At 34.8% G+C, this 27,386-nt stretch overlaps 1 protein-coding gene across 2 annotated transcripts in view; it reads right to left on the bottom strand.

The window, feature by feature from the left end:
• LOC126977935 (optineurin-like) overlaps positions 1 to 26,804 on the bottom strand; it is a 35,766-nt gene extending 8,962 nt beyond the window's left edge. Inside the window, exons 1-14 of one of the 2 annotated variants that reach the window (XM_050826630.1) lie at positions 26,643 to 26,804; positions 26,304 to 26,487; positions 25,474 to 25,716; positions 25,224 to 25,400; positions 23,951 to 24,199; positions 20,617 to 20,739; positions 18,854 to 18,955; positions 15,604 to 15,737; positions 13,508 to 13,657; positions 10,982 to 11,066; positions 9,287 to 9,435; positions 8,609 to 8,720; positions 6,332 to 6,514; positions 1,976 to 5,124 (exon numbers count right to left, since the gene is read on the bottom strand). In XM_050826630.1, the coding sequence (XP_050682587.1) occupies positions 4,972 to 5,124; positions 6,332 to 6,514; positions 8,609 to 8,720; positions 9,287 to 9,435; positions 10,982 to 11,066; positions 13,508 to 13,657; positions 15,604 to 15,737; positions 18,854 to 18,955; positions 20,617 to 20,739; positions 23,951 to 24,199; positions 25,224 to 25,400; positions 25,474 to 25,716; positions 26,304 to 26,486 (2,043 nt within the window). In that variant the 5' untranslated portion in view covers position 26,487; positions 26,643 to 26,804 and the 3' untranslated portion in view covers positions 1,976 to 4,971. Of the gene's footprint in view, positions 1 to 1,975; positions 5,125 to 6,331; positions 6,515 to 8,608; positions 8,721 to 9,286; positions 9,436 to 10,981; positions 11,067 to 13,507; positions 13,658 to 15,603; positions 15,738 to 18,853; positions 18,956 to 20,616; positions 20,740 to 23,950; positions 24,200 to 25,223; positions 25,401 to 25,473; positions 25,717 to 26,303; positions 26,488 to 26,642 lie in introns of those variants that run through there. The other variant, XM_050826631.1, reaches the window with a different exon arrangement.
• Between the last annotated feature and the right edge of the window lie 582 nt (positions 26,805 to 27,386).

Genomic DNA, 27,386 nt, shown 5'->3' on the forward strand with positions numbered 1-27,386 from the left:
AGACACAAGATATTAAGTCTCATTTGCACAGTAATTTTACTCGGTTCGAACATGTGCTCACGCCGTTGCCGCGCGTAATTTGTACGCACCTTAACGCTAAAAGTAGGCGCTTATCTTCGATAGACAGCCCACGGATACAAGTCCCCCACGACGTTTTATTAATCTAGAAACAAACACTTTAAAATATTTTCTAAGGAACTCTGTTAACCTTATCGCATATAACTAAGTAATACCATAAAAACAACACGCTAATAGAAATATTCATCCCATGCAATCACACAAGTTATGTTGGGAAATGTTAGAAATTATGTACCTGTCTATCTTTTGAAGACTAGACACAAAAGCCATGCAGATTTATAAACTCTCATATATATACGTCATGGTGTGTGATGAATTAGGAAAAGAAACATATTCTCATTAGATTTAATCACTTTTCGTTGCAAAAGAAACACTAAAGTAGTGGTTTGCGCAATGTTTCACTATTTGTAAGTAATAATCTTTATTTGCGAAAACTGCCACCAAATTTTTTTCGATACAATAGACATGAACAATTAACATTATATGAATAAAAGAAAGAATAATACAAACAGTAAAAAAAATAAAAAGAGATACAAATGCTATTTAAACATGGAAGGATTATTTTTAATAACTTAGGCTGATAACAAACGTGGCATCAGCGCGATTCGCAAAAAGGAAAGTTCTCAGAAAACGTTAGGACGTTTATACGATATTATGAACATATTTAGATTTGTTCTTCTGTGCAAGCTATCATGGCAGTATCAGTAGCAGTATTAAACAATGCAGCATTTATTTTTCATTACTCATACTCGGAAAGTAATGTTGTCTTGATCTGATTATTGGGTGGAAAATGCTGTTTCCCTCCATAGAGAGGGAAAAACTCATACAAATTACTTCCCACCTAAGGGCCGGAATGAACTTCAAAAATAGAAAAAACAACTAATTAAAAAAAATGCTGCGGCCATGTGACTTTCTTAACAGCCAGTGTGAACTTAGCACAAACTTCCTTGAGCGGAATAAGCCGCAACAATTACGCGGTGAGTTCCATATTTAAAATTTAAAAAGTCGACATAAATTGTCCTAATTTGACAATTAATTTTAAATAGGTACTACTAGGTAATATTATGATTTAATATCAATAAATAGTTTAGATAAACAACTAGTTTTATTTTCCTCATATTCGAAATGAAAAGTAAAGTGTTTAACACGGGTAAAATAATCAATTCTTACTCGGACTATAGCCGCCCTTGCTGCAATGCAATTAATGAAATTTTCAATTCATTAATTAGGCAGTCAACACAGGTTTAATAATTTGGAAGGAGGTACTTTCAGTTCAAAGACCACGTGACTGACTGATACCGCGTAACATATAGAAATGATTAAATAAAAAAATATTTATTAAAATTAAAATACTTATTTAAAAATAGTCATTTATATCTTATATCTTTATACGAGCAATTCTTATATAATCCGAATCTAGGAAACGGCTCAATCGATTTTCAAAAAATTTAGTACACTTTTAGATTTCGGGGGCGATAAATCGATCTAGCTAGGTTTCAATTGAAAAATAATGTAGTTTTATCCGCGTCTTAATGAGAAACAGCTACAATAACATTAGAATACAAAGGTGAATTTCGCCACTATATATAAGACTATAATAGCTCAGGTGGGACATTGGGTGATCCGGAAAGCAGAAGACCACCGGTTCGAACCCAGAAGTCTTATTAGTTTTTTTTTTGTGAAATTTTTGTACATTATTAAAAATCCGAGAAAGGCTCCGTCGTCCGGATATTTACCACAAATTGAAAATATGTTATAAGATACATGCGTATAATTTGATAATTAAGTAAGCGACATAGCTCACACACACACACACATCATACTATTTTAAGTATATTCTCACCTGGTAAGTTGTTGCTTAGTATTATGATTATAATCATAGTGTAGCAAAATAAATAATATTTATTCTGTAAAATAAACTTTATAAAACTTAAATGCAACAAAAAATACATTGATTTTCCATTCTAACAGCAAATAATTGAAAAATAGTATATAAATATAATTAATAATATGTTATAATTAATAAATATTTAAATAATAATAATTTAATAGTAATAAAACATGTGTAATTATTGCTGAATTTCCTAGAATATTATTAAAGTTTCGTAAATATTTATTTAAAATTACTATTCGAGTTTTTATCCTTAGACACAATATAATTTACTTTATCTACACCCATGCTTTAAAACAGTTAGCTTATTGCCAATATTAAAACACCCAATGTCTTAATAACCATTACATCATCCAAACGAGTGTTGTAATGAAATTCAGTGCAACATTACATCATCCATTTCATAATAACACTCCTTTGTGTGATATTATGGTTACTAGGATTGGCTTTTTTAATGTTAGCAGTAAGCTAACTGTCTTGTGATAAACCCACATTTGTGTTTTAATACCCCTTATTACACAACAGTTGCATAATAATTACTTATCTACACCCATGCTTTAAATCGTCTATTAAAGATTCTGAAACAGTTAGCATATTGCCAACATTAAAACACCCAACGTTCTAATAACCATTACATCATCCAAAAGAGTGTTGTAATGTTGTACTGAATTTCGTAACAATACTCCTATTTTTTTTTCAATCCCTACATGCTCAAACAGTTTCAACAGACAGCCACATTCTTATTGCCCGATGCGTGGTATCTGTATGAATTTCAAAAAAAGAACATTTTCGTTTACGCGCGTTACACACTACCAGAACGTCGCGCGCCGTAAAAAAAGTAGGTTATTATAATCCCCGCCATATTTCTTCGATATTTTTATTGTTTTGTTTACAAAAAATGAGCGATTCATTTTAAACGCTGCAAAAGAACATAATATTCAAGTGAATTTTAATTATTGCACTATACAAAATGTAAATTACTACTAAAATAAATAATTCTTTCATTAATACTTAGTTTATTTGTATATAATCAGTAATGGATGATATTAGGTGACTACTAGGACTTGCTGTTTTAATGTTAGCAGTAAGCTAACAGTTTCAGAATCCTTTAGAGGATTCATATTCTGGGTGTAGATAGTCTTGTATGCAGGTGTTGATGATTAGGTATTAAAACACTCATGTGATACTATTATCACAATAATTCACACACACATAAATCCATATTCGTGTTTTAATACCCCTTATTACACAACAGTTGCATAAATAACTATTATAATAGTATCACATCAGTGTTTTAATACCTAATTATCAACAGTTGCATATAAGACTATCTACACCCATAATATGAATCAGCAGAAATAGGCGCCGTTGTGGTACCCATAATCTAGCCGGCATCCTGTGCAAAGGAGCCTCCCACTGGTAAAGCTGTGTGAAGAAAGACGACTCATTTCCGAAGTCATATACATCTATCTGTCTGTATATTATAGACAGGAAGGACACCACATATCAAGCTGATCTATACGCGATTGGCAGGTGCCTACATTTTTATAAAATAGAATCGTGACAGAAACTATAAGTCATGGAATACCGCAATAATGTCAGACAGTAAAGCGACACTGAAGGCATTAACATCCTACACAACCAACTTAAATATGGTGCAGGTTCAAATTGGACTACTTGTCCAAATGTAACATGGTCACTATGTGTGTATACTAGGGCCAAAAAATATTAAAGGAAGCGAGATAGGTAGCTGAGAAAGGAGCTTCCACAACCTTCACTGGATATGAGCCCCTCTGTGGTGTCGGATGATCCATAATCCGCAGAATCATGAAGAATCAGGAAACCCACGAAGCAGCTAATCATCGGCTCTCGTTACCAAGCCTTAGGCAAGCTAAGCCTCGTTGCTACAATTGGAATCGTACAAGGTTATGCAAAAAGTTGGTCAAGTACCAAAAAATCATAAGTTTCTTCTCTGGTCATTGCAAACTTATACTGAGATCCAAAGAGCTTATGTACACTTTGCTAACACTTTACTTAGCTAAGTTCAAGCTTGGAACAATCCCTGATTTGTCAAACAACAGTTATGATGTCGCAAAAAATTGATGATCAATTTTTTTGGTTCGGTATCCCCTTATCATTTAGGGGTTATAATCATATATATATATATATATATATAAAGGGATCTATCATGAAAAATAGATGTAGGCCGATTCTCAGACCTACCCGATATACACACAAATTTTAAAATAAATTGATTTCGTCGTTTCGGAGGAGTTTGGTAACAAACAACGGGACACGAGAAATTTACATATAAGAAGATAAAAGTATAAGTCTTTCCTATGTCGTCATTATGGTGGGAGGACTAACTCGCTAGATAAGTCTTAGTACTTACGCTGGATGGATCTCAACCTTAAAGGACACAATGCCTCAATGAATCCACCCTATGCAGACTCTATCAAGAGGCCTTTGAAGGCCCTGAACATTACTACGGAAGTGTGATGCCATAGCTACGGGAAGTGGGGTGGCTTAAAGACCTCTCACTCCAGGCAGAGGACCTACCCCACATGAGCCCCGGAGGATTCTCCTAGGCTTTCAAGATAGATAGATACAATAAGAACTCCAATTGAAGAGATGTAATGTTTGCCCGAATCTCTTCACCACGAGAGCATTGTTATCATTAGGGTGTGCATCATTAGCACATGCAGGGGGTACAATAGATATATAGATTTAAGAGTACAATCCTCAGAGTAAACAATAAAAATAATCAAATAAAATGTCGAATTCGTAGATCAGTGCCAAATCGATGGTTCATTGTACGAAATCAAATTGTTTATTGTATAATTTACAATATAATACAACCTGTTGTGTTAGCACCTGATTTAAATTTATAAAAATCTGTCCCTCTATTGCTAATGCCTTTTAGTTTAACATTTATAATTATATTATATTTTGGTCTTTTGCGCACCGTTTGTATGACAATTGTTATTATAATTAGACTGTTGTTATAACAGACAGTGGTCAACGTGTTGCTGTAAAAGTATCAAGGTCTTGTAAGGCTGGTCACACACGGGGCAGATGAAACGCTGCGGCGGTGGAGACGCTTGTGGATCTACATCCCCTTTCTCTTCAGAATCTAACTTTTTCTTCACACGAACCTTGGTCATAATAAGAACACGTTTTATGGCCTATTCTTAATATTATAATATATTATAAATAACAAAAATAAAAAGTGATGTGTTACGTGAGTGTATAACTATTAAATATAAATAAAAAATAAAACCATCGAAAAAATAAATAAAATCTATAGAAAATAAGTAAAAAAATATATAAGTATAGATTTGTTGTACAAAATAAAAATATTTTATACATTATATTATTAACTATCAGTTTTTACTCTGTCTGTACTGAAAGTTTCTAGATTGGCCGTTGTAATACTTAACTAACTTAATTTAAAAAAAAATACAACTATAGGATTTGGAAATGGAACACTCCGAGAGAGATTTTATAAGCACCAAATGTAAATCTGAAATTTGATGACGCATCGACAGTCGGACCTTGCTTGCACTTTGAGATTTTTTAATCCGAAAATTAAATATAATCCACAGAGTAACACGATTTACAAGCCATAATGGCGGTGAATACTTTGCAGGAGGTCAATCAAGATGTACCTGAGGAAGACTGGAACAATTGCTTATTTATAAAAATGCTTTGGAACCAATCAAGAATGCAAAAGTGTGTAAATATTGAAGGAAAAGTAAGTTAAAAAAATATATTTTGAAAAACAATAAATATATCATAAACACAAACAGTTTCCCTGCGATATCGAATCAGAAATGAGAAGGTCTATAGGAGAACCAAAGTCACCGACATAGCCCGATGATTTCGAAACTGAAGTGGCAGTGGGCAGAGCGCATAGCTCGAAGGACAGGTGGCCGTTGGGGCAGTAAGTCCTTTGGCGAACACGTACTGGAAGACGTAGTGTTGGTAGGCCACAAACAAGATGGATTGATGATCTGGTCAATATGGAACGCGGGAATAGGTTGGATGAGGGCAGCGTAGTACCGATCGCCATGGAGATTTTGGGGGAGTTCTTTGTCCAGCAGTGGACTTCTTTCGGCTGAAGTGAGTGGCATTATTAATGAGAATCCAGAAACTTACAGTATGACAAAATTATTATTTAATTATATTCAGAACAACGCCAATATGCACAGTGAATGAAATAGTGTGTGCAAGACATAGGTGTTTTCGTGTTATGTTTATTGAGGTATGTATAACTCATAAAATATATAGCTGTCTGGCACAAATACTACTATGCTCTCTTTGAAGTTAGATAATTTGAATCCATTATAAAAAAAATCTTACCTTCGCAGCTGCCATGGTGGTAGTACGTCCGCTATTGCTGGTAACTGTTGAACTGGTGGTGGACACTCGGGTGGCTGAAGCGGCCGTAGCTTGGACCACGGTGGGTTGTTTTAATGTCGTAACATTTACCCGAGCCAACGCTGTCTGGACTACACTAGGGTTCATTTTGCGTATCTCATCCAACTGAAAAGGAAGGGAATTAAATTATATTTCTGGAACAGCACCATAATGGGCAACATCAAAATCAAGTAGGAAGTGGGGGGTATGCTCTCAGCCTAAATGTCCCAAATGGTTTCGGTTCAGGAGTATTTACCAATATACAAATTTAATTTATATGGGTACCAAAATTTATGAACGATACGGATTCGAACTCGTGCCTCTCGAGATACGCCCCAGCGCTTTGACCATGGCGGTATGTTTGTTCAAATTTCAAGTTGTGGCGTATTATACTATGATAATTATATAGCAATGGGGTATTTGACTCAATTTGTTATAACCTCGTAAGGCCCCACAAAAAATTAGGTCGAAATAAATTATTTATTTAAACCATTACTAAATCCACAGAACTTAAATAAGGTTCTAATAATACTACTTCGTAGGACTTACATCTAGTAACGGATTTACAATATTTATAATAAGACATGATATTTGTGCGTGTGTGGTTTGGTGAGTGTGTGTGTGTGTGTGTTTGTGAATTACTTTAAATTTAACCTTCCTTTAGATTTTTATTAACACTCGCTTTATGACCCAATGTACTAAACAACTGTGCAAATGGTTGCGGTGCAGAACTGTAAATTATTAAAAAAGTATTTAAATGAAATGTTTTTGACTTATTTCTTTGAAATGATACTTCTTTTACTTAAGTTAACTATTTCATGTTAAAGTTTTGCTGAAATAATTTGTCCTTTCTTTGGGACATCGGGTCATAGTTTGAAGTATATTAGTTTTAAAAACAATAATCTACTTATTATTAAACTAAAATAAAAAGAACTATAAATTATGTGTACTGGAAATAAATACAATAATAATGTAACAAGCATTTAAACTTTTGGAGTAAGGGTATGCTATCCCTCTCTCGCAAAACAAAAATTTGGATAGAGATAAGGTATAACGTCACATTTAAAATGTCTTAGTAATTTATATTTTTTTTATCCCATCAGAAAGTAGATATTTCAACGAACAAAAAGCCCCCAAACTTTTTGAAAAAAGCTGATATTTTGACGTCAGAATTTTCGATTGAAAATTAGGGTGTTTTTTTGATATTAAGTTAAAATAAGGCGAAAAAAATAAATATTTTAAATCAAATAAATTACAATGTATTTGGGACATAATAAGGTAAGTTTTCACCAAATTTCGAAGAAAAAAATTTTTTTTTGAAAAAGATATAAAGAAAAAACCAAAAACTTGTTTTTTTGAATTTTTCACCTAAATTTTGAGGTTATGTGAAAAAAATTTAATTAAAAAAGTTGTAGATCTCTTTATTACCTACAGCTTTGCCAATTAACTTTTTGCCAGAGGACTTGTAGTTTTGCCGGAAATCGAGATAAACCGTTTTTTACCCTAAAACATAATTTATAATTTATTTTTCCCTTAATTTTTGTTATATTCTTGTCCTTTATCAATGGGTTTCATCCTACTGTAATTTTTTTTTGGTTTCAAAAATTATCGACCCTGGTCTATAGTACGAAACTATAGGGTTAATCAGTTTAATGACAGCCACTAAGTTACCTATACTAATGAAAGTTAACTTTGAATAATAATTAGTTATATTGTATGTAGTTAATTGTATAGATTAAGAAGCTATATAATGGTTGTTTTCATATTTTAATAAAGATTATTACTATTTGTAACAGGTGCTATGTATCACACACCAGAGAATAGGATGTCCCTACTTGGGTTTATTAAAATCTTCGGTTTCGCCTAGTGCCTACAAATGATACCATCACACTAATTGCTGACATTTCTCCCCTTTTTCAACAATATACTACAAGTCCAGTGGAAGGCTCGTAAGCACAGGATTCTGGCTAGATTATGGTTACCACAACGGCGCCCATTTCTGTAGTGAAGCAATAATGTGTATACATTACTGTGTTTTGGTCTGAAGGGCGCCGTAGCTAGTGAAATTACTGGGCAAATGAAACTTAACATCTTATGTCTCAAGGTGACGAGCGCAAGTGCTGCTCAGAATTTTTGTGTTTTTCAAGAATCCTGAGCGGTACTGCATTGTAATGGGCAGGACAGTCCCTTATTATCATAAAAAAAGTAATGTATACTTACTTGTTTGACGAGGACCTGGTGTTCCTTCTGCAGCAGCCTCAGTTGTGACTGAGCCGTCTCTCTCTCGCTCGCCATCTGGGCGCGACCCTCGCGCTCAGCCTCGAAGTCAATCCTGTTCAGTAATAATATACCAACACTTTAGATGCCTTCACACACGGACCATACTCTCACCTCAAAGTCATTTAGCATCCCGAGAACCAATCTATATTATATCTGTTGTATCTGTTGGCGCATATTTCATTTGCTCATTTCGGAACGAACTTGTAACTGTCAGCATCAACGTCAGTTGTCAAGTTCTCGTTTCCAATCCCCGCTTACTCATCCCTCCTTCCGCACCTCGTTCCCTCTACTCCTACCTCGACCCTGCACTTTCACGAAATTACTGGATAAACGAGATACATTAACATCTTATGCCTCAAGGAGACGAGCGCAATTGTGGTGCCGATCAGAATTTTGAGAATTTTCAAGAATCCTGAGCGGTACTACATTGTAATGGGCGAGGCGTATCAATTACCATTAGATGAACGTCCTGCTCATCTCGTACCTTATTGTCATAAAAAAAGAATGGCGATGTTTTCCATGCAGAAACTTCCGGACTATTTTGTTGTTAAACTAGTCAAGGTTAACTAGGCATTATTATTACGAATAAAAAGTGATGAAAAGTGACCATGTACAGACCTAAAGGACTCTAGCTGAGCCTTGAGCAGCGCCACATCGTCTGTGTGTCCCACCAGCATCGCTACTTCGTTCTGGAGGGCCTGCACCTCCTCACCGCGAGCCATCAGCGCTTTGGTCAACTGCTCCACAGACCCAGAAGCCGGGTCCACCTGAAATAATTAAAATTTAACATATAACTATTTCTTTTTAAACGAAAATAAGGGACGAGCAGGACGTTCAGCTGATGGTAATTGATACGCTCTACCCATTACAATGCTGTGACACACAGGATTCTTAAAAAACCCAAAAACTCTTAGTCTGATTACAGTTGCGCAGTGGTACCCATAATCTAGCCGACATTCTGTGAAAAGGAGCCTCCCAGTGGAATTGTTACAACTTAAAAACACTTTCATTTTTGGATAAGATGTTCTAAAAAAAACATGGAAGAGCTATAACAATATTATCTACCATTGTGTTTAATAAAAAAAACAAATACAATACGCTTTTGTAACATCTTTTGCATTTTCTATTGAAGCATATACTTACACTTTAGGAATGGGTTGCTAGCGGCCGTTCCAAATATTCAGTCTATCTCTTCAAGTAAGATAAAAATGGTAACTATCGTTGACTGGGACAGGAGTCCGAATAAACTTATCGACGGTACCTCACCTTATCCGTACACGCTGTCTGTCAATGGGACGACGTATAGTTTACCAGCGATAGAAGTTTGTACGGAAATCGCAATTCACGCGTCCCAATATAGGGCGATAAGAATGACTTATCGGGTATATTGGGACAGCTTCAGATTATTGACAGCTAATTACTGACAGTAGAATGTAGTAATGTATCTCCTGTAGATAGTATAGACAGCCGTAGGACTGTTTGCTATCTTATCCGAGATTACAATAAATTCTTGTATGTTGTTTTTAATGTATTTTTCAGTAAGAACCCCATAGACCCCATATAGACATGAGTTTTATTTTTGTTATTTGTTCGTAGTTTATCTTTATTGTGTTTTTAGTTTTCCTGTACTAAGAGTTCCTATGTGTATACTCGTATTTATTTCCTTATTAAATTTTAATTTCTACTCGTTGAAAGCAAAACCGATCGGGTTCGGTCTCATGCCCCACTGTCAACAGCTGAATTAGAATTAGGATTTCTATGGGTATATTTTGTTGCTTGTTTTGAATTTGCATTTTTCTTTTGTTGCCGGTGTTTGCTGTTTCTTAGCAAATTCAAATATTTTTATTCAAAATAGGATGTGACATCACTTATTGAAAGTCAAAAAACTACCAACCATTCCAAAATGAATGCCACAGACCTGAGAAGAACGGGCGCATCAAACTCAGCGGGTTTTTTTTTTCATCAAAACATATGTTTACAAAGTAACATTGTACAATTAAACTTATTATTTAAAAGCCTGAGGGCGGTCGCTCTATTCCCAATTTGTAGTATCATTAAGAAAGTCATTTATGTTATAGTAACCTTTACCACACAAACGTTTTTTTACAATTCTTTTGAATAACGTAATACTTTTGTTTTGAACATTTTCTGGGATCTTATTGTAAAGGCATATACATCGCCCCACAAAAGACTTAACTAACTCGACTTAGCCGAGTAGTTGACATTATAAGTTTCTAGCAAATTCACTCATGTTTCTATGAACATCTCATTTTTATGAATATCAAAAGATACAATTATAGAAATAATAATTACCTTTACTTCAGTTTTCATTTTCAACAGCTCTTTGTAATCGCTGAATATATTTTCGAAGATAGACAGTACTCCCTTTACTTGTGCGCTGAAAATATATTTTTATTATTCACTTAGCTGTCGCAACATGGCTTTGTGTCTCCATTATCCCCATATAACAATTTACACGATTATTTTTTTTTTTTATGAAAATTAGGGACGAGACGAGCAGCACGCTCAGCTGATGGTAATTGATACGCCCTGCGGCGTCTTTCTGTTCTGAGCGGCACTAAAATTGCGCTCGTCACCTTGAGACATAAGATGTTTAGTCTCATTTGCCCAGTAATTTCACTAGCTACGGCGCCCTTCAGACCGAAACACAGTAATGTTTACACATTACTGCTTCACGGCAGAAATAGGCGCCGTTGTGGTACCCATAATTTAGCCGGCTCCCTGTGCAAAGGAGCCTCCCACTGGATTATTTTTTAATTAATACCCAATAACCACCTTCTCTGCTTAAGCTAAGATTATCCAAATTCTTAACGACGAGGACTAACACTAGAACTACAATATAATTTTTTAAAGTGAAACTTGTATCACATCGCTTCAAATGTTCTCCACGTGTTTCGGCACTAGACTGTCCTGAAGATGCCTCGTGTAGAGACGTAACACGTGTCGAATTGCTTGAAGACAATTAGTAGCGGAATTTACACTCAAGATATCTAGCTAATTTCTTTTAGATAATAATGAATTTCCGCAAAATAACGCCTAATTCAATAAATCTTCAAACGTTTACGTCCATATATTGCATGTGTCATTACAGGAGGCGGCGGAGTAAGGGTAAAGTAAAAAGCGCTCGGCAGAGAGCCAATATGGCGGCGTCAATGACTCATATCAGCTGACGTGTAACATTTAAATTCTCACTCTCATTTATTCATGCAAGTGGTCCGCGATTTAATGACTGAGTGAATTGATGTTTATATTGCTGTGTTCACCTTATTATAACGGACTACGAAACATCTAGTGAATTGAAATTATTGTTGGAGATCTTATCTATCATCTATCCGGACGACCGAGCCTTGCACGGATTTTTAAGAATGTACAGAACTTGGACAAACAAAAAACTAATAAGTAGAGACCGGATTAAGATTGATTAGATTATATGCTACAAAAAATGCCCAAAATGTGCATACAAATATGCAAGTAAAATAGGCAAAATATGCACGAAAATACATAAAAACGGCCAAAATATGCATACAATTAAACAAAAAAAAAATAAGTCATATTTTTATTTTATTTTATAAAAGCTATGACAACCGTATTTGTGAAAAAAACTGTTTCAAGATATATATACTTAGGTAACAATGAAATTTAAGATTTACCTTTAAAAATATGTACTACTAAGTACTGTGCTAAATGTTCTGTAGACAAATTTTATTGTGTCTACGATCGCTTAGTAAATTTTTGTAAGCGGAAAAGGAGCGTTCTACGTTTATTGAGGTTACTGGGCAGAATTTAAATTTGGGTGCAATGTTTGGGCTTACTATGAAAAGCATCGAACGATGAGCGAGATCGAGCGTAAATATGAACAATTATTTTCATTTTTCCAAAATATGCAACTACCGCTGAAAAGGTACTAAACATGCAAAAGCATATGCAACATGCATTTGCATATAATACGGTCTCTACTAATAAGACATCTGCATTCGAACCGGGGTCTTCTGCTTTCTGAATCACCCAATGTCCCATCTGAGATATAATAGTCTTGTTTATAGTGGCAAAATTTACCTTTGTATTCTAATGTTATTATAGCTGTTTCTCTTCAAAACACGGATAAAACTACATTTTTTAAAATTGAAACGATAGATCGATTTCTCGCTCCCGAAACTACCTGTATACTAAATTTCATTAAAATCGTTGAAGCCGTTTTCGAGTTTCAGACTGGGTATATATAAACAAGAATTGCTCGTTTAAAGATTAAGTTAAGATTAGAAACGCGATTTTAATACCCTACATCGAATAACTTTCCAAAAATTTTCATTTAATTGCCCGTGATCCGAAAAAAAGTTGATCATGGTTTCAAAATCTCAAGATAAGTACTACAGTAATGCTGTTCAGAAGTTTTGTTTTTGAAGTACCCAAGAGCGGTTGGCAGTGTGTAACACTTGATCAGCTATCACAAATAAAATAAAAAGTGTGTATGTACCCATGCATGCAAGAAGTTGTACTTCTTTGGCCTAACAAAGCAAAAATCCTTAAAATTATTTATTCCTCGTGCTATTCTACGTTTGTAGAAAGAACAATATGGTAAAAATCTTACAACGACGGCTTTAACATTTAATTATTACTTAATTAGGCTGTACGGGACCCCTTTGCCTATCTTAATAATGGACGAAGAAACCAAAAAAAAAACTAACTAATGTCGCAAACGTCAAAAAATTTTAGGAACCAACTTCACAGTGATGCGCGCGCATCTTAAAATTTCACTATCATCATTTTTTTATAACGCACCTGAAGAAGTATAACTTGAATAATATTATGTTCACTTACACATTATTAACAGTAGATGTGTGATGTTGCTCAATGAGTTTCTTGGCATCAAGAAGCCGAGACCTCACCTTCTCGATGGATGCTGTGTCTATCTTGTACTCTTGTAGCGATGTAAATATTTCAAGTGTTTGTACGAGACTGTCCGTTGTACTGAAACCAAATTTATCAATTTATTTTTTTAGTATAACATCGAAAGAACTTTACCTAATGACGTCAGAAGAGGTAAGAATCACGATAGAAAGAGAGGCAACTTCTTGATGATAATATGATCCCGGCTTGATTATGGGTACCACAACGGCACCTATTTCTGCCGTGAAGCAGTAATGTGTAAAATATATTGTGTTACGGTCTGTAGGGCACCTCATCTAGTGAAATTACTGGGCAAATGAGACTAAACATCTTATATCTTAAGATGACTAGTGCAATTATTGTAGTGCTGCTCAGAATATCAATGCAGGGCGTATCAATTACCGTATTATTTTCATAAAAAAAAAATACCTTAGTGTATCACAGCTAGTGTTTATATATTTTATTGATTTTGAGGAGTATATATATTTGCCAGTGACAAAAAATATATAATAAAACAACTACGGAAGTCAAGAAAAAAATGTATAAGAGCTTTATGCAAAGTCCTCTAGAATCGTGTAGACCATTATTCAAAAAGCATCATCTGTTAACGCTTACTGGTCTATATATATTAGAAATTTGTATGTTCATTAAAAAACATGGTGAACTTTTTAAACCAGCAAAGGACTATTCCATATTAGGATTAAGAGATCCAACTCGCCTTCTGATGCCATACTGTAGAACAGCGCTTCATCAAAATAACGCAAATGTTATGTATATTAGGGTATTTAACCACCTTCCAAAGAATATTAGAGAGATGCCTAAAACATTAATGCATAAAAAATTAAAATTATGGCTAATAAATAAATGCTTTTATAGTTTAACAGAATTCTTTAGCCAAAAATAATAGTATTAAATGTAATTTTTTGAGAGGTACCTACAAACTAATGTTTATTTAATATTATATTATAATTAAAACTATGTAAAACATTACATTAATAAACATATTAGTGATGTATAAATATAAAAATTCTAATATTGAGCATCAAATATTTGTATGCCGATATATTGGCGAATTGTGCTGTACACCAATTAATTGTTAACAACTATGTGACCACGATTCATACAAATAAATCATTTCATTTCAAGAAATAGGGACTCTTACGGTCATACAATAAGGTGTAATTCAGATCGCACAGCGCTACTTACTAACCTACATTTTTATTCACCTAGATGTTGCGTCTCTTTCTATCGCGTGACTGTTACCTCTTCTGACGACATTAGGGTTGACTTCTTTACCTAAAACTGTACCTACCTAGTTTAAGGTCATCTTATAAAATAGCTTAGTTTTTTCAATAATATAAATAGGTATGTAATCTTAATTTTAAATCAATATTCTTTCGTTGTCAAACCTACATGAGTTGCAGATAGTAATGTATGCGTTGGAAGTCCACGATATAGTCAAACCTACTTAATATATAGTAAATAACTAGGCAGCTATCATGGATGGAAATTTCATTATAATAATAATCACTTTAAATTAGATTGTTTCAGAGTCTTTGGGAAGCTTAAAAACCTTTAATATGCTTTGCTTTATTTATGTTTCTTCATTTTTAAAATATCGGTCGGATCTGTAGGCGACAAGAAAGCTCGCGCGTGCGTCATTGCTCGCTCGTGAGTCCCTACTGGCTGGCCTACTCTGTAGAGGCCGACGCACGTACTTAAGATTTCGATACCTACACGGGGAATGAGACAGGGCTGCCAGTGAGCAAAACATATTACTAGAAAATCACTGAACCCTCTTTGTTCGTACAATTACTACATTATCTCGAATATACATATATTATATTGTATAGTCTTTTGTTTATTTTTATAATAAACTTTTTGTGATCTCATTCTTAAATGTATCTTAGTACCTAGTTTAAAATAAGCTGTAAGTTTCTCCTCCAATTATGTATACCAACAGGCAGAATGTACTGGGATATCTATACAAATAAATAAATTATTATAAATTTTTTTGTAGTACATACCCATTGGTCGTTGTATTCATATAGTCTGCTAAGTGCTTCAGGGTCTGGTCATACAGTTTCATGTTGTGCACATATTTTGAGGAGTCAGGTGTCTTATCGTCATTATTCACCGAAAATCTCAATGGTTGGAAAACCTGGAAGTAAAAATTTTACTAATTATTGGCTATTTTTATTTATTTATTGAAAAGACCAACAGCATAAATATTACAAATTAGTTTTAAAAATTAGTGTACATATAATAGCCAATTACAGGTCTCTCTACATAAACAAAAATCAACTAATGAGTTTTCAACTTAAATTACTTTAACATAGTAATATGTATAGTTTAAACATTATAAGAATAATATTATGGGTATGAATGCGAATTAAATATATATATATCTATTATTATATTATGTTATAATCGGTTATAGTGTATATTTTATGTTTGGATGTGTATGTGTGCGTGTAGTGTGTGTTTGTGTATATGTGCGTGTATTAATGTACCTATTTGTTCGTTTTATATTGCTCCAGTAACATTTTTCGTATCTAGTTCGACATTCGAACTTCGTTGTAATTCTGGCTTACAAATTCTGTTAATGGGAGAATTTTTACCATATTTGGTAGTGTAAAATGTTAATGAGAAAAGAGGCGTATTTCTCGTTCGTTTTAGTAGTACATTGAAGTTAATACTAGCTAAGTAATGTTGGGGAGTCCAGAAGATTATTTATTATATTAAATAAGAACATTGTATCTAATAACGTTCGTCTGTCTGCTAGTGAAATTATATTATGATGCACGATTATACACTTCTAATAATAATAATTCAAAAATCTCTTGTTTTCTCTAATAACCGCTTCCATGTGGTCTAATTACTGGTTTGTTGATTGTATGAGTTACAATCATGTGTTGTGGGATTTTTATCCCACTCATCTTGTATATATTATGTTTTAAGCTGGCGAATCGTCTCCGGGGCATGATCTACCATGATACATATATGACTGTATACCAGTGGGAGGCACCTTTGCACAGGACGCCGGCTAGATTATGGGTACCACAGCGGCATCTATTTCTGCCGTGAAGCAGTAATGTGTAAACAATACTGTGTTTCGGTCTGAAGGGCACCGTAGCTAGTGAAATTACTGGGCAAATGAGACTTAACATCTTATGTCTCAAGGTGACGAGCGTAATTGTAGTGCCGCTCAGAATTTTTGGGTTTTTCAAGAATCCTGAGCGGCACTGCATTGTAATGGGCAGGGCGTATCAATTACCATCAAGAACGTCCTGCCCGTCTCGTCCCTTATTTTCATAAAAAAGAAATCTATTGAGATATCTAATTTAGACGATTTGACTCTTCTCTTCAACTCTTGCAATAGGTGTTCTATAGTATTCATATCCGAGCTTCTTGCTGGCCTTAATACTGACATTGATTAGTTATTTATTTACAATGCCTGCTGTATAAAGTCAACACCATCTATACCTATAGCAACTCTTCGCCAGTAAAATGCGTAGGGTAAGGGCATGAGGACCCAAGCAATTACAACGGTAAGCGAGGACCAAAACAATCTTGTATTTTGTTATCGGCGCTTATGCTTCTCCAAATTGTCCATTCACCACTACCTTAACTCATTCTCTTTAAAAGCCCCGTGCAAACTACATATATACGAGTATACGTGCTGCTTTGACGAAGACAGAGAAAGGAAGACCAAGAGAAGAAGAGGAGACTAGGAAGAAGGAGAGAACGGCGACGAAGCAGACGTATCTGTGGTCGGCCGCCCCCAGAAAGGGCCACCTAGGGACGTATATTAAAAAAAAAAGAGTACTTGAAGGGAGTCAAGAAAATGTGCCGGACCTTAAATCTGGTACATCTCCCGATGTTTCGTTCGGTACCTAGGTCTTGATGACCGAAAGGTCGGTAAGACCATGGGCAGGAGGTGGGTTATATACGTGCTGGTTGTGGTGCCATTCATATATTATATGCAGCACCTAACAAACTAATTTGTTTTGTATACTACAGCCATTGTAAATCACTCTATTTGATAATAGAGTGGCCGTTGAGTTTCTTGTATGATCTTCTGACGAGCACAACTTTTTTCGTACATATGGTAGATTCAGTAATTTGAAGAAAGGAAATATTTATAGTGACGATTCAAACGCGCTTAATTCAAGCTTAATCGGAAAAAAAAATATTTGACTTTGATACAACTAGGGAACCTTCAAACAGTATACTCTCGCTGGCAACACATATCTTAACCCCTGGTGTTGTGGATATCCATGGCCGGTTGCCTCACGACTTCTCAAGTTAGTCTCCTGCCGGTTTTCCACATTTTGTATATAACATTCCCTTTTTAATGTCCAAATTACTCACTCTATTTATGCCCAGAATTCGGTGGTCTGCCGTACCCTTAGTTGCTATAATAAACATTTCTTACCAACAGATATATTCGTCCATACTAAAAGCTCTTTCAAAAAGGAAATCATTTTAAGTATACTGTAATCGAGGAGTTGATAACGACCTAAGACATACGCACTACACACAAAATCTTTATATTTATACGTTTTTTTTTTATTGAATCATAGTTAAATGTTGTACCATAAATAATGTGAACCTGTAATTGGCAGTCGGCCATCGCATAATATTTTTGTAATAAGTTTAATTTTTTGTGTGCTGTTGGTTCAACAATGACAACAGGCGACGATCCGCCACTCACAGTAAATATTTATTTTCTAGGTAATTTTATTTAAATCCAATTTAGCCATTTGTCACATGGCAATTTGAACTATCACAAATTGAAAAAAAAATATGACGCTTCCGTTGCGCTGCTATTGGAAAGTTTTAAACACTTACAAGTGAGAGGCTCCTTTGCACAAGATGCCGGCTAGATTATAGGTACCACAACGGCGCCTATTCCTGCCGTGAAGCAGTAATGTGTAGAAACTTCTGTGTTTCGGCCTGAAGGGCACCGTAGCTAGTGAAATTACTGGGCAAGTGAGACTTAACATCTTATGTCTCAAGGTGACGAGCGCAATTGTAGTGCCACTCAGAATTTTTGGGATTTTCAAGAATCCCGAGTGGCACTGCGTTGTAATAGGCAGGGCGTATCAATTACCATCAGCGGAACGTCCTGCTCGTCTCGTCTCTTATTTTCATAAAAAAAATCTCTTTCACGTGGTTATGAGTGAAAGGTATTAGCCACATGGTTAAGCCACGGACATTTACGATTTAAAAAAAAACGGTGCTGATAATGATTGGAAATATAGGGTTACTTACAGTAGTCTGTACACTTTTAAGTCTGATCTTCAGCTCATTTATCTGTTCGTTGTATGCCTTTATCATATCGCCCACACCTGCCTTGTAGCGGGTGAACTCCAACTGAAATAATAATATAAATAAGGTTATATATTTTTGACAGTGACAGGTGGACAGGGTGAAGACGTCTATTAAATTCAACGTCTCCTGGCGTCGACACATTGATCCCAGCGGATACTCCATAGGGAGTGCCGCTTGCGCCTCTCTCTCCCCAAGAGAAGGTCGCTTTCGATGAAGGCTTAGAGGGCACCTGCCCAAAGCCAACTTTAGGTGGTGTTTAGTGGGTAGGCACCTAGGTTTTTCACGTGAGTCCCACATAGCCTAGGCAGACTTAGGCTGCGTTGGTATGCATGAGCATTCACCACCTCCCTCCCGTCGTTATCCCGGAGGGTAGCCCTTTCTCTCTGTTTGGACGCAAAAAAAAAAAGGCGTCAACACATTTCCGTTGCAACCGTTAACGAGTTAGGGTATTACTCTGCCCAATTTCTGTTCGAATATTAGTCGTTGTGTTATTTGAAATTTATTCTTAGATGCGTAACAAATTGATCTATTTCATTTAAAAGTTAATTATTTAGATGTTAGCTTGTTTGTGAATTTTTAGTAGGTGGTATTAAAATTTGTTATAAAAAAAACCCCTTTTGATCTTATTTCCTAGAATATAACCTCTGTGTTGGAACATGTATGGATCCTGTCACTGTGACTACAGAAGGCATCAAGTCCCTCTCTCTACACACAGCAATTATATCATATCACCAGTGGGAGGTACCGGGAGTTCTGCCGTGAAGCAGTAATGTGTAAACATTATTGTGTTTCGGTCTGAAGGGCGTCGTAGCTAATGTAATAATTACTGTACAAATAATTATAAACATCTAATGTCTCAAGCGCAATTGTAGTGCCGCTCAGAATTTTGGGGTTTTTCAAGAATCCTGAGTGGCACTGCGTTGTTATAGGCAGGGCGTATCAATTACCATCAGCTGAACGTCCTGCTCGTCTTGTCCCTTTTTTTATGATTCATTAAGAAATGATGTAAACTTTTGAAATATACCTAAATAGACCTGGGTAACTGAACTACGCTAATTTTGAAAACTCCAACAACATTTTAACAACAACCTGGCCTGGCTAGATTGGTTGTTCAACCTCAATAACTCGTTAAGTGCTGTTTTCCAGATACACCAAGTATAGCTACAAAGATATAAGTATAACTTTTAGTATTATTTTTACTTGTATCTATGTATGTAACAAAATCTTTGAACATTCAATAAAAATCTTCTTTAATTCAACTTTTTCACACAGACCAATAAAAGTAGAATAATTTCATCACTTGAATGAACAGGTTAATACGATGTACATAAAATATACATACATAATACATATGTAACAGAATGACTGAATGTAATATCCACTCTGTACAAGAGATCCAATTTACTAAAAACTAATCACAGTGCAATATTTTTATTACATTACTTATTATTAAATTTAGATTAATTTAATCTATATTAATTTATTACTATTAAAAATATGGTATAAAAAATGGAGCCTTCAAGATATGTGCTTTCATGCGGTTTTCATTAATAAAACTTACAATTACTATTTTTAGTTTTTCAAGACTTGTAGAAGACCCACATTTAAGTGAAATAAAAAATAATTTAATGGTAAAGAAGCAGTTAATATATTGAATAGTTGGTATGATTTAAAATATTAAGAAGTAAATTATAAGGGATTACCTTGATATTTTCCAAATCTAATATTTTAATCTGTGCGGCTTTGAGTTCATCCTGTCGCCGAGTTACTTTATCTTGTAATTGCTTTATCGTTAGATCCCTCTTTGTAATCTCATCCGACAGTATCTTGAAAATAAATCACAAATTGTAAAAGTTTGCGGAAATCCATACATATAAATGTATTGAGTTCTCTCGAGTGTTAATTCTGCCAATATTCGTCTTCAAACAATTTGACAAGTGTTTCGCCTCTCCACGAGGCATCCTCAGTAGATGTTGTCTCGCCAAACTTTGGCACAAGACAATTGAATGTGTGAGAATGGCTTAAGCCATTTCAAATATATGTTCGAGATATAAATAAACAAATACTAATATAAGACTGAAGGCTTAGCATATGTTCAGTGAGTGCAGGTACCAACTAGTTTTGGACCAATTGAAGGTCTTCACTTTGAAAAGTTATGAGTATGTGGGTGCACCCATTCCTCCACTGAAGAGCCTTTGATTGGTACAAATCTTTCCTGTACCAATTGAACTTCAGTTAAGTTGTGCTTAAGGTATGCCTTGCATTCTGTACTCATTGATTTTTAAAATGTTTAGATATAAATAATAACATTTCCAAATCCAATATTTTTTGCTGTGCAGCTTTGAGTTTATTCTGTAATAAAGTCATTTTATCCTCATATTGTTTTATCAATGCATCCCTCTTTGTAATTTCATCTGTTGGTATCTTCAAAATAAAATAACAATTAGTAACAACATTACGTTCATAGTATTAAAACATATAATACAACTATAATATAAACAAAAATAATATTGCTATATGGTACCGGTTTGCAAATGCCACCGGCACAGGGCACTTTGATATCATATGTAATGTGTTACGAAATTTAAAAGAACTGTTAAAAAACGTTTATGTGGGAAAGGTTACTATAGCATAAACGATTTTCTTAATTACGTCACAGACTGGGAATGAAGCGAACACCCTCAGGCTCTTTAATTATAAATGTTTATTGCATGATATCACATTGTAATCCATATTTTTATTTATTTATTTATATATAAAAAAAGCCCGCTGAGTTTCTTGCGTCCGATCTTCTCAGGTTTGAGGCAGTCTTTTTTAATGGATGGTAGTTTTAGCTCCAAAGAAAACTTTATAGTTATGTGCAACTCAATTTTAATGTGAATTGAAACTTGATGTGCAAAGAAAAATTACAAAGAAAGTTTTTTTTTGGTGCTACCTCCTGTTATTTTGTGAAAATCTTTAATGTACGAGGGGCACACTGAAATGATCGGGAATAAGAAAAACCACATGCACAGAATAGGTAAATTGTATTTTATTATTTTTTTAAGTATTCTCCGTTCAACTTAATCCACTTTTCCATTCGTGCAAACCAATCATTAAAACAGTAATTCCAGTCTGAAGTTGATGTTGACAAAATGGCTGATTTGTACACTTCCACAGCTGCTTCGGGGTCTTCAAACCGTTGACCGCGTAATAAATATTTCATTGTAGCGAATGTAAAGAAATCGTTTGGGCTCAGGTCAGGACTGTACGGAGGATGGCCCATCAGCTCAACGTTTTCCTGCTTCAAAAAATCATTTGTATTCCGAGCGGTATAGGAGATCGCATTTTCGTAATGTAAGATGATGCGACGTTTCGTGTTATTTTTTCGAAGTTCGGCTATCATTACTGGCAAACAAACCGTGATATACCACTCAGCGGTAACCGTTCTGTGATCCTGTAAAGGAATTGTAGCAACATGCCCCTTTTTCGAGACAAACGTAGCGACTATTTTCTTTGACACGCTGCGGGAGCGAACCACTTTCGTTGGTTAGGCCTCGTCTTCGAAGACCCAAACTTCTGACTGATGTTTTCTTTCAGGTTTGTATGAATAAATCCATGATTCGTCACTTGGGACGATATTATAAACGGCATTTGACTTCCCTCCGTTGAAGCGTTGCAGAGTATTCCGGCACCAGCCTACACGAGCCGCCTTTTGCTCTTCGGACAAATTGTGGGGTACCCATCGGGAAACTAGCTTTCTTACACAAAGTTCATTATGTAATATCGACTGAATTGCACACATTCTGACACTGATAACAGCCTGAATCTGCTCGTATGTCACATGACGGTCAACTAATACAATAGTTCGCACAGCTGCGATGTTTTCAGGCGTAACCGCTGTTTTTGGTCGACCTGCAGAAGAAACAGTGCTGAGCGACACACAACCGTGTCGGAACTCGGCATACCAGCGGATTATTGTCGTTTGACTCGGTGCTTCAACATCATAAATCGAAACAAGTTCACTGAGACATTTACCTTGAGATAAACCGCGACGAAAATTGTTATAAATTATGACAGGAAAATGTTCACGCGTGAGCTCCATTTCTGTCAACGACGTGTCAACTTTAAACCAAAATAGTTTTTGTTTTTGAACTTTTTTTTAATTGTATGAATGTCATTAAGGTTCTAAGAGGCTAGTATTCAAATTCTAAAAAAAAGATTTTATTGTAACTCAATCATAAATATTCTATTCCCGATCTATCTTATATATCTATCTATCTTTAAGAACTTAAAGAAATAATTTAAGAGAAAATTTGTCTATGTGCACGCTGGTATAAAAATTTTCTTTACCTAAAGTACATTGCAAAGATCTTGGTTCTTACATTTGTTTGTTTGTTAATTCCATTGACTCACAAACTTTTCAAATGGGGTTGGGGACCTAATATGGCTTGCATATTTTAAGTAGTGTATATCTTTAATGTTTTATTGTTTCTTATGATGTTCCTGTGCTATTTATTAATACATTAGGTGGCCAACAAGAATACAAATCACCTGGTGATAAGTGATCATTTTTAACCAACCATGGTATCACAAGAATGTTAGCGGTCATTATGGGCCTTTTTCAGATTTAAGAATTCTTACACATAGCATATTGTCGAGCTCACGCGGGCGACATATAAAACGTACTCAAAAAATTAATATATTTTAAATACCATTTCATTAAAATTGGCAATTTAACCACTTAGTTGGGTCCATATTGCATGCAGTGTTGGCCAGTCACTCCAACCAGTCCAGCTCTTTCCAGAAATTCAGAGCACACCCAAGTGTTCAAAAATTTCTTAGAGCGAGCTCATATTTACTAAGGTTTTTACTCAATATTTACCCACTCCTGCACATGCTAGTATTACATAAGTGATCCATATTGTCCTCAACCAGACAATCTCTGCACTTAGGGCTGTCTGTTACTCCTATTGTGAAATGGTGCTTATGTAGTGATGTGTGACCCATTATGGTGCTCACAATGATTCAAAAAAAATAATAACAGATGTCAGATACCTTAACATTTTCACTATCTGCTAATTTAATCACAGCTGCTTTGACTTGGTTCTTGAGTTGGATAATTTTTTCTTCATTTTGCTTAATTATTACATTTTTCTTTACAATCTCATCCTTGAATCTCTCAGAAATTTCTATCTCAATTTTCTGGATTTTATCTTTAAGATCATCTCTTTCCTTTGTCATCATATCTGCGATTTTTTCCAATGATTCCTTCTGCCAGGTCAGTTTCTCATTTTCAAGTATTACCTGATAATGATATTAGTCTTACATACATAATAGACACTTTAAAAGTTCACATAGTATTTATTAGATAGAGCTAATTAGCCAAATAGTCAAAACAAATTTGTTAGCAAAAGAGCAACCGAAACTCAATGTCTTAAATGTTTTTGACTATCCAGATCTCTCGGTCTCTCCTAAGATAAGACTTTGTAAGTCAAAAACCAAAATAATATGGTTGTACTTTGACTAGCTACTGAGCTTTGACATTTGACAGTTTCAAGTTACATTTGTTTCCGAAGCGGTAGTAGTATCTAGTAGTATAAGAAATGACATCAAAAAGAATTCTAAAGGAATCAATTTTGAGAAATAATAAATGCCTTTTTTTTTAATGCCGTTTTTTGAAAGAAAAATCATTTATTCACTTCGGTCAAAATGATACTTATGATGCAGATTATTTCACCACTTCTGAAAAATTGAGCTTTAATGTAAAGAAGTGTTTTTGTGATAGTTGTCTTTCTTTTTAAATTTTTACAGCATTAACAAATTAAAGAAGTGATTAATCATAAAAAACAACACAAAAGAGTAGATATAAAGAAAGGAATAGATTCAGTACAGCAATCACATGTTTATCACGGGGAGTGTTCCGAAGAGCTGTTTAACCTGATTCCTGCCGTCGAATTCCACCTTCGCACGACACTCCACAAGTTAGGATATCATCCCCACCATCTGGATGTGTGGCAGTCCTCCACAGTGCGGTTTTCTTCCACATACTACAAAGCTGTGGAATGAACTTCCTTGTGCTGTTTCCAGGACAATAAGCATGGGTACCTTCAAAAAAAGCGTGTACACCTTCCTTAAAGGCCGGCAACACTCCTGTGATTCCTCTTGTGTTGCAAGAGATTGTGGGTGGCGGTGATCACATAACAACAGGTGACCCGTACGCTTATTTGTCCTCCTATTCCATAAAAAAAAACTTTTACTTGATTCTTAGGTAAAACTACACTGCAAAAAATTATTTGCACAACAACTAAATAAAACAGGATCAACAAACCTCCCTCCTTTGCTTCTCTACTAGCTCCAATTGAGCCACAAGTTTCTCAACAACATCGTCGTCTGGTGATGTCACAAACTCAACGGCAGATGAGGCACCCGACCTGCTCTCTGCTATGGAGACTGATAGAGAACTGAGTGCTATGTCATCCTTTAGCTTTTTGTTCTCCCGACGAAGCTGCAAATTTAATTTATGTTTATGTTTTCTTACAAACAATATATGTTGGCCAATATAACTTAAAATAACTTACTTTGGCAACAAGCTCTCTTGTCTCATCAAACTTTTCTCGGTACACTTTGTGTGTCTGCAACATGTCCTCCTGGCATGAAGCAATCAACATAAACTGCTCTTTCATGGAGTCATTATTGTCCTTCAATGTCTCTTTCAGCACCACATTCTCATCCAAGAGTTCACCAAACCGCTTCTGTAGCTCTTCCATGCTTCTATCTTCTGTTACAAGAGTGCTTGCAATCATCATGCTTGCTGGAGATGGCTGGAAATAGAAAAAAAGTTTATATTTTTTTGTACAATATTACTAGCAGAGGTTCAATATCCTACATGCAACATACAATAGAAAGATAAGATCATACATTTTTTAAATTAACAATTTAAACAAAGAGATAAATAAGCAGGAAAAATATTTTTTTCTACACAGAAACATGTTTCAATAACATTGCTGCAATCTACAAATATGAATATTTTAAAACACAATTTGCCTTAAATAAATATTGAGAGAGCAAATACCACGAATTCTCGATTGAAGTTCCAAATGACACTTATGATTTATTTGTTATTTTTTTAAGTGTTTTCCGCCATTATGGGATAAAATATACACATTAAATTTGCACCAAAAATTTAATTTCTATGGACTATTTGCGATTGTAACACACATTCAGAGATTGAGAGCTTTGGAGTCATATCCAAAGCTCTCAACCAACATATGCTACTGCTTAGCAAACCACTAATTTACTAGTATAGCTGTACCAGACAGATGTTGTCCTGTTTGAAATAAGACAATAAAATTTTATTGTTAATCAAAACACCTCTAAATCCAAAATGGTTACACCATTTTGTACTTACGCTATCTTTGAAGCAGAATATTGATTGGAGAGATAAAGATGCTTCTTCAGGTATATTGTTTGTATCTTGTATATCCACAACACCATTTGCGATCGTGTCGAACTTAACATCCATGTTGGGTCTAGGGGATGACTCCAAGATTATGATGAAAGAATCATCTTCGTTATCAGCATTTGATGACATTCTAAAAGCGATGTTAAGTATACTTGTTTGTTATTGAAAGTTGAAGAAATCTTTGTATTTTGGTTGAATGCGACAAATCTAAGGATTGTTATTTTTATTCATGGCCGCTGTTCAGATAAAATTAAAGAGCCCTTAGTTTAATATTATGACTTTTACCTTAAGCGATCAGCCTAAACTCAAATTACATTACTGTTATATTAAAAAGATCAAAGTATATATATATTTTTTTTATGCAATACTGAATTCATTCACTCTTCACAAGTGGTAATTTATCAGTTTTGACTTTTGAGCACAGCTGCACACAGCACAGAACACACAACACTTTTACTCTAAAGTTAACGTACTGTACAGTGTACAGTGTTGAGTGTACTCACTTACTCAGTGTCAGTGCTATCAAAATATATAAAATACAAACCACGTTATTCAAACTCCTTCCAATTTACATGATAAAACTATTTACACATAAAGTTTGTACTCTGTACAATGTTTCTTATTTCTTTTTATGTTTGTTACCTCAGAACTTTCGTCTGCGTGAAGCAATTTTAATGATCCTTTTTTTATTTGAAAGAATATACTTCAAGGGTGGTTTGACGAGTAGAATTATGGGATCAATCACAAAGTAACAGAAATCCTCAATTCTTAGGGGCTAATTAACTATATTCGGCTGATTTTTGCTATCCGGATATTTGAGTCATCTACCGTAACGTCTTTAAGCTCATGTAGTAGGGTATATGCATGAATTTTAAAAATACTTAAATATAATTTTTTACATCCTAAAAATTATCAAACACATCAAATTATAGATAAAAACATTATTATTCAATTAAAAAATAAATATTCTTTCCCAGCAAGATATTTCGGCTATTCAAACGCGCCATTTTGCGCGGGGTTTCTGTGACG

This window comes from Leptidea sinapis, chromosome 46 (assembly GCF_905404315.1).
Source record: "Leptidea sinapis chromosome 46, ilLepSina1.1, whole genome shotgun sequence".
NCBI lineage: Eukaryota > Metazoa > Arthropoda > Insecta > Lepidoptera > Pieridae > Leptidea > Leptidea sinapis.